Source organism: Branchiostoma lanceolatum, chromosome 8 (genome assembly GCF_035083965.1).
Source record: "Branchiostoma lanceolatum isolate klBraLanc5 chromosome 8, klBraLanc5.hap2, whole genome shotgun sequence".
In the NCBI taxonomy this organism is placed as follows: domain Eukaryota; kingdom Metazoa; phylum Chordata; class Leptocardii; order Amphioxiformes; family Branchiostomatidae; genus Branchiostoma; species Branchiostoma lanceolatum.
The window spans coordinates 20,333,117-20,341,843 of NC_089729.1; the positions used below are offsets into that span (position 1 = coordinate 20,333,117).

General features: G+C 40.0%; 1 protein-coding gene across 1 annotated transcript; it reads left to right on the forward strand.

Annotated features, from left to right (window-relative positions):
* Window positions 1-434: 434 nt before the first annotated feature.
* On the forward strand, window positions 435-8,385 carry LOC136439572 (perlucin-like protein). Its single transcript, XM_066434992.1, has 5 exons — window positions 435-495; window positions 577-597; window positions 4,946-4,999; window positions 5,261-5,428; window positions 7,661-8,385. Exons 1-5 carry the CDS (start codon window positions 435-437, stop codon window positions 8,068-8,070), a joined length of 714 nt encoding a protein of 237 aa, XP_066291089.1. The 3' UTR covers window positions 8,071-8,385.
* Window positions 8,386-8,727: the final 342 nt, after the last annotated feature.

The window sequence follows — 8,727 nt, forward strand, 5'->3', positions numbered from 1 at the left end:
TTATGTATATGTCTGTTGCAGACTGCATGTAATAGCTGCATTCTAATTCCTTTGCTACAATAGTATGTTATATATATACCACACTCCTATCATTAGGAAAAGGTCGCTACCACGCTATCTTGTTAACTCCATTGTATGCAACAGTAAACATCAGATTTTGTACATATAGAAATTAAACATCACATTTGTAGAACATATTCGGGGGTGGTGCACTTTACATATAAGATAGACTACGTGTTGCCTTTAGAATTTTTCTTTATTTCTATTACCTCTAACACACTACATCGTTAGGATGTCTGTACTTTCTAAGGATTATACAAGTCAAACATTATAATCAGGGCACTCCTGCTGATTATTGCCTAAACGGCTTTTGATATAACCATCACATTGATTGCAACTTTAGTAGTGCTAGGAAGGGTAATTTCAATGTTAAAATGAAGCTGATTTACTTCCAGCGCTACTGTGACTTTAACAAAGTAGTCTACATAATAGGAGGTTTGTATGGTAATTTCTGTTCTGAACTACATCTTATTTTAAAGATTGTTGTAGACGAATGACTGTTGTGATGGTTTCAAGTTAAAAACTTTCTGCTTTTTTGTTTCTCAATATAGAGCTAGGGCGCCTGCTCTGTAGAGGGCACCTGCTACGATGCAATGTTTCTTCATGTAAAACGAAAACATGCAGAGGCAGTTATTTCCCTAAAACAGTCAAAACACTCCCTACCAAACAATGTGGTAGATGCCAAGTCAATAGAACACTTCAAAGCTGGGGTTGCCGACTACCATGTACACCCAGCTGTACAGGAAATGGTCAGAACCCAGTATGGCAATGTACATGATAACATAATTTCTCATGTTTGTTTGTTCATTCTCATGCACCACATTTTTTTGGTTTTATTTTGCTGCACCCCCAACACAGGCTATACAATGGGTAGGCGTTAGGCCGCACGTGGGCACATACGTTGAAGTTTGTTATACTTTCAATTATCAAAGAGTAAGCTCCACTATTATAGTTACGAAAGGTAGATATTTAAAAAATATATTAATGATGTAAAGTCTTCCAAAAGATTCTAAGCCATGAAGCGTTTACATCAGGTGCAGCTTGTACAGTGTGTACTGTTTTGTGACATATCATGATTATCTTAGTATTTAAATGTTCTGCATTTGAAATAAAGATTTTTTTCAAGTCCAAAGAATTTCCGTATGCTTGCTATTCCTAGGATTGGGAAAATTGTCTATTAGATATCTGAAAAACATGACTTTATGATTCCTTCTCAGAATGAATACTGTATCTTAACTAAGTATCATAATATCTTAACTTTAACATTCAGTATGTTGACATGCGATAAAACCCTAGCATTCAACTTATGTTAAAACAGGTCGGAAATTTCCTTTAGTATCAATTGTCTGCCGTGTCGTGGCTCTTTTATTGTAAGAATTAAACTTTAATGGAGATAGAAATAGAAGTAAAAGCTGGTGGTGTATTGGAAACGTTGGTGTACTTAGAATAATTGATATACATGTACCTTTATAATGTGGACGGGGCAAAAACACCGATCCCGCTTGCATGTCTGTTTGTATTTGTTTGCATTGCATACTGTACCCAGTATGGCGTAACACATCAGGTCTGTACTGAACAGTACAAGCTGCATATCCAGACCTAAGTGCTCACCATCAGGACCTGAATGTTTCATATCGATATATAAGAGAATGTACTATCATAACTGGCATAAAGATCAGTGCAGATGAATAGGTTCTCAAACTGACCCAAATAAACAGTCAGATATAACGTATTTCTGTGTCACCACCGAAGCCGGAGACAATATCATTTGCATACACGTGTTAAGCACGGCAGTTGATGAATCAATTCATGTAATATGTCCTCAGAATGATGTCACACGTTAGTTTTAACGTGACTGTAGTATTTCACTCTAGCACAAACACGTTGAGAGTGAACCGGTGTTATGTACGGTAAAGCAATGGATAAAATGTGAAATGTGAAGAGTAGTTTTAGCATAGTTAGAAACCAAGCGACCAGGTTAAGGTTGTGTATCATAATTGAAGAAGACCAGGATAGAATACACAAAAACCGAAAGTTCTTCTACCAAGGTCACACACCAGGGGGCCCAAAATTGACATTAACCATCGCGTTGCCAACACCTGCTTACATATCACTACAATATATCCAGAGGCCGGTTCCCAGATTATAACTCCGGAAGCACAAACCAGACTCAAAACATTACCTTCACCCCTCATGGAGGTAAAAATCTACATGTAAAGATCCCACTCCTTCTCCATGTACTGCACCGCATACATGCATAATAAGCTGGTAAATATGTCCTACTATAGACAAAGGTTGCTCAAATATACTAAGTATATACGAGTTAGTAACAAATTTTGTATTCTGCTACACGGTCCAATGTTCACTCCTGTGCTATCCTAGGAGATTTGAACTCAACAACATTCGAAGGAAAAACTGATCTTACCTTGCAAGTATTGGCAAAATCACTTGTTGCTTATGTATGGTTTATAATTCATGTCACAAAACGTCCATATTTGATTCACGTCGTACAAAACGTGTGACACTATGGAACAATGTCACACGCTCGGTGAAACGTGACGCTGCGTAGTCCTACAGGCGACTATAAATACGCTACAATGTTTGAATTGTTGGCGAGAAGAGGGCTGCTTGACAATGGATGACGACGTCTACGAGCAGGCCTGTCCGGTCTCCCCTTCAATGCTGCCGGCCACAAACGTATCCATTGAAGCCGACCTCACTACAGGGACTTCGGGAGGTATACAACTTTATTCCATTTCAATGCCACACCAATTGTATTTGTTAATTCTCGGATTTTTACGGAAAAATGGGAGCGACAATACGAAGAAAAATTATATTGTTTTTTGCAGATAGTCTGGGGTGAAGAAAAGGCTTTACATAGCATAAAAAATAAGAGGATTATTCAAGTTTCAACTTTGTATGGCTCATTTTATGCAATGAACCCCTTACTTTAATCCAGAACTATAATTTTAGTTACAAAATTACCTTTTGCTTTGTATTATTTGTATTGATATTGAGAAATACTTTTAATAAATGAAAACTTATGATAGTATGTGACCACACTTGTTAGGTATGTGCAGGCCTTAATGATCTCTTTGGGGGCTATTGAGTTTTACAATAGACCTCTTTCCAGTTGTGGCGGCCATTTTGAATTCCCAGAGGTCAGCTCGGGGTCATGCACCAAAACGAGGCAGTCCCTGACTCAGATCCTACTATAACCCTTGGTAATGCCAGTTATACCATCTTCGGTTGTACATTTCGCCCCTCTAAGATGAAATAATCTAATATATGTGCCTTTCATATGTAGAAAATATTGTTGTGGACATTTTGACTTATTTTTGGCTAAATTTTTATTCGTTTTCCACAGTTTTTGATGGGTAACTTAAGGACAGTGTCTACATTTTGTATATCCTCCTTAATATCTTTTTACTAGTAGGTTTAATACAAGACGTGGAAAGACTAGCTGCAGACTGGCATACTTGTGGGTAAAAAATTAGAAGACAATTGGCAGTTGTTCCGACAATTTCTCGATGCCAGGATCCGTTCTGCAAACAAAGCTGTATGGGGTGATTGGGGTCCAATGCAGAACTCAGTGCAGTGGGAAAGGTGGGGTACAGACTGGTTGCGTTCTTTGTATATTTGTATGTCAGTTTGCTCCAATGATAGTTTTGGTAGCATACACTTCAACAAATTGAGTCCAGATAATTGTGGGCTGAAATTTAGCAGATCTATCCTGTGATTTTGATGATTTCTCAATGTTAAGATTGGCATGGCATTATTTAAGAAACGCTATACCCGTAAATGTTATCGCCAGTGGGACAGGGATCGACCCCAGTCTCTACCAAACTAACTACGCTGGCAACTAGTGATGGGGACGCATCTGTGATTTACCCCGCCTTCCCTATTGAGTTCTGCATTGGACCGGACCGGTCGACCCCATAGAGCTTAGTGTGCAGACCGGATCTTGGTATATCTAGAAATTGTCGTAACAACTGCCAATTGTCTTCTAATTTTTTACCCACAAGAATGCCAGTCTGCAGCTAGTCTTTCCAGGTCTTGTATTAATCCTACTACATGTAGTTAAGATAAGGAGGATACATGGTAGAGACTGTCCTTACGTTACCCATCAAAAACTGTGGAAAACGAATAAAAATTTAGCCAAATATAAGCCAAAATGTCCACAACAATATTTTCTACACATGAAAGGCACATATATTAGATTATTTCATCTTAGAGGGGCGAAATGTACAACCGGAGATGGTATAACTGGCATTACCCAGGGTTATAGTAGGATCTGAGTCAGGGACTGCCTCGTTTTGGTGCATGACCCCGAGCTGACCCCTGGGAATTCAAAATGGCCGCCGTAACTGGAAAGAGGTCTATTGAACAAATAGTAAAATCGTGAGTAAAAATTTGTGAATGAGAGTAATGACCCAATTTTTAAACGCAAAACAAATAGGAGAGGCGAATCCGAGAAAAAAAATTAGCTGGGCTCTATATAAATGGCGGGGAGAGCGTTAATGCCCATATGTTGAAAATCGTAAATCAGCCTGTCACACCACCACCCACCCCCCCCCCCCCCCACACACACACACACCCAATCCCTGAAAGAAACGTCGGCGCTCCTAGAAGTCCTGGAAAGGAGGGTACTGTTATTTGTAAGTATAGAGATGAAGTGGAACACAATGAACGTGTTGTACTTTCGTCGCGTTGCTGTTTATATAATGTGGGAAAGAGATGATAACATTATAATCCTTTGACTGGTTCGTAAGGTATTAAATTAGTACTACAAAAAATCTGCCAATCAGTGACACTTATTACTTCCTTCCTTGTAAATAGTCGAAAACGCATCTGTTTACATAGAAAGGAACCACAGTGATTGAAGTAGTTTCCTTCTGTGTGTACATCATCCTCTGCAAATTTAGTGTCAATGTTCCATGTAGTTTAGGAGTACTGTAAGTGCATGTAAGTTCGCGGTGATTAAACTTTGCGGTCGTGAGAAAATGGAGTGTTCGCGGTGGTTTGTAGTTCGCCATTGAAACAATAGGGCAGACGGACGGAAGACAAACCATGAATTTCTGCGTTGGCTTTAAGTTCGCGGTGAAGAGGCCATCATAAAAAACACAACATTGAACCACCATGAGCTGTATTTGCAGAAAGACAAAAAAGTGGTCTTAATAGGGTTAATTGTATATTCCAGGTTTCTCTATTTCTGGGTCTACCGGATCCTCCACGGAATATTTGACCACTAGTTCCACTCCAGGGGTCAGTATGAAAGGCCGTGGTCAGTCCCGAGTCCGGACCACAGCCGTCTCCGTGCTGACACTAGGGCTGATCTGCTGTCTACTGGGCACTGTTATCTTTCTGGGTGAGAGTTATAATGCTTATGACAGTTAGAGCATAATATTTTGGTGACAGCTAGGCATATAGACATCTTGTTTGACTCAAATATAACTACGCAGTTTGATTATGTATACAGCAGTGACCTGGCTGAACATGAAGATGCCAGTCAACATGTGAGGGCAAAAGATGAAACAACAGAACGGTGAAACTCCATGTACGCACATCTGTGTGACATGTCATATAGGTCACTACTTTTTGATGGGTTGATGCACCGCGTTAGTGTTCTTACTTATTGAATTTGACATGATTGGGAGATGTATGTTTTCAGTATTGGCAACACATTTTAGAAAACATTAAACGTTTTCATCTCTTGTAAGGAAGAATAAATGTTTGCAGTTCCTTTCTCCGTAATTCCTAAATAATATGAAAGGATTCATTTTTATTCTCCTTCTGTCCACAATGCTCACTGCTGTATTATATTTTCAAATGTATCGTCTCAAATATATCGTCCAAGCTATGCCAGACAGATATGATATACAATATGGTGATACTTTTTCTACATACAGGAGTGTCAATGTCGAGCCTGAAGGTGTCAGTCAGTCGGATAGACAACATGGCGGCAATGAACACTGCTGATCTGACAAACGTATATGCTTGGCTTCAACAGGTAAAGAAAGACAATTATTCACAAAAGCATTTTAGGGCCATCCTCACAGGATAGCTTTAAACAACGCTTAGATTTAGATGTGCAAAAGTTAGTTTTGACTGGTTGTCCACTTCATTCTTATGACGTGAGGGATTGTGAAATCTAACGCTGTGTAATAAATGCACAAATGCGTGTAATCTATATTTTTTCTTTCATGTTTTGTCTGAATCTTCCCTCGTGACCTCAATGGAAAGTGGTCTGCAGACTGATTTGAGATTCTCATGAATAGAGAAAGGTTCCAAGAAAAATGCATAGATACACGACACACACATACGTGGTCAAGCCAAAACAATGCTAGACGTACTTTAGGAATATTCTAGACAGATGGTGTATCTGTTTATTCACTCATTCATTCGTTCATCTTTTGGTTTGACTGACAAATTACCGCACAGTTGGGAGGGTGGGTGATTAGTTGTGGCGATCCCGGTGGTATTTTGAATCCCAATCCTTTGATTTCCAGGCAATCCGAAAAACAGATCTAGAGGCCCCGTCTGAAAGCTCTGATGAAGAACCAGAAAATACTACGCACAAGCCTGCAGCTGAAGTAAGAGAACTGACCTACCCAGAGCTATCAGACATCACTATGACTGCAAAGACACTGCAGCTAGTCGGCAAGCTGAAAGGTGTGGTTTGGTATTTGCAATATATCTTGTTTGTGAAGGGCACATCCCAGTTTATTTCGGGTTTCCATTGGAGGCTGCGCACCCTCAAGTCTGTCTCTTCCGGGGAATAATTCTGTAGCAAAACATAGTGTCTTGGGAATGATATTCCTTTACCTACAAGAGTTTTGTTTCTTCAACCTCTCTATTTTTGGTAAATTTGAGGGGAAAACTATTTATTTTACGTCAAAAAATGCGCAAAATTTGGCATATTTGTGTAGGATGAAGCCCATCAACACGATTTCAAAGATGATTTCCTGTTGTCAGAAGGAGACAAACCTAGTTAGCTAAGTGAAGAAATATGTGTCTTTCCCAGTCAACAACCTTAATCACGAGGCCACCATGCCACATGAAGGTGACATCTATTTAAAAGAAATTAGGCGATATGAAATCTAGCAGTCATAGGCGTGATATGAGATAGAATATTAAAGATAGAATGATAGGTCATAACAAATAGTCACAGAAATATGTGTCAAAAGACTAGCATCCATGTACTAGGGAAACGCTATGTCATTACCTCCATAAAAAATGTGTCTATGAGACCTGGCGCATCCCCGTCTTGTATGGGGCCAACGAAAGGGTATATCACCCCGTATGGGGCGGTATAACCCCGTCGTAGCGAAAGCTCGTCGACCTACTAACTAACTAACTATGTGTGTCGGTGTATTTTTGTTTTCGGATAGTTGAGGTCAAAATAACTTGATAACCTCCGGGTGGATTGTAGTGATATTTTGTATGCGTTTGTAGGTGTTGAGAAGATGAATACAAAGGTCGATTTTGAGCCCCCTGCTGTGTGCCATATGTACTGAAGCAGATATTCCGGGTTTTGTCCTGGACATACTATGGTCTTTATCATTTTGTGAGGCAAATAGGCTAATAGGCTATTTTTCAGTAACCTGTCCTGATGGTTACCAGAAGTACCGTCAGATCTGCTACAAAGCGTTCCTCTCGCTGAAAACGTTTAACGACTCGGCGCTAGCCTGCCAGGCCGACGGGGGCACCCTCGCCATGCCCCGAGACGCCGGCATCAACGACTTCCTCGTCTCCCTCATCCTTGCAGCACCTGGAAGCGACCTCTTCTGGTTCGGCTTACACGACCAGCGAGAGGAGGGCCAGTGGGAGTGGATGGACGGCACCGCACTGGGCACCGGCTACAGCGGGTGGGCATACGGGGAGCCTTCTAACTTAGCGGGTGACCAGCATTGTGCCATGTACCTCAAGCGATGGGTTGATTTTCAATGTGAACGCAAGTTTAGGTCCATCTGCCAAGTTGCAACGTCAAGTCCCGATCAGAATGTTTAAGAGAAAAACCTGACGTATTTACATATCCGGAAAACTCTAAATTTATCAGCATTGAATACTCAGATACAAATATGCGCAGTACTTTTGCAAGGTAACAGGGAACTTAAACAAGACCCTGTATGTGAAATGTGTAAGAAACTGTAGAATATTTCAGGTGAGACTTTAAGACATTATCGAATAAACAACCTTCGATAAGATTCTTGATATGTTGGTGACTAGGATTGGAAATTAAAGCATTTCGAGAAGCAAAGAAGAAATTAACGACAAAAACATCACTTATTCAAGACTTGTATCCTGGCTTTTGATGATCGTGAACTGTATTTTTGTTTGTAGTCATTTTAATTCCAATAAAACCTGTGTTACAAAGGTGTGCTCCCATCTTGTGTACTTTGTAATCATTGCATCAGTGCGATCTGGTTGGCTTGTCCATATCTTCTCAACAATCAAAAACTCGTGTTTTTTTTTCAAATTCTGGCATTGCCCATACTAGTGCGCTACTCGTATACTTTTGTCTGACATAACGTAACATGAGCGCATTTGAAGTACTTGATGACATCTAACGGTCGTTCGTGATATGTATACACTAACTTAATTGTTGCAAATGCTTACGTTTACTGTGAAATTGTTTAAAGTCACCAGTTTCTTACCCTGATTTAG

What these genes read in the sequence shown, in the direction of transcription:
- LOC136439572 (XM_066434992.1), top strand. Translation starts at nt 435, where the DNA reads ATGAAGCTGATTTACTTCCAGCGCTACTGTGACTTTAACAAAGTAGTC. An exon ending in TAAAAACTTTCTGCTTTTTT is followed by an intron (nt 598 to 4,945) that starts GTTTCTCAATAT and finishes CAGTGATTGAAG; the next exon opens with TAGTTTCCTTCTGTGTGTAC. An exon ending in GGGCACTGTTATCTTTCTGG is followed by an intron (nt 5,429 to 7,660) that starts GTGAGAGTTATA and finishes GCTATTTTTCAG; the next exon opens with TAACCTGTCCTGATGGTTAC.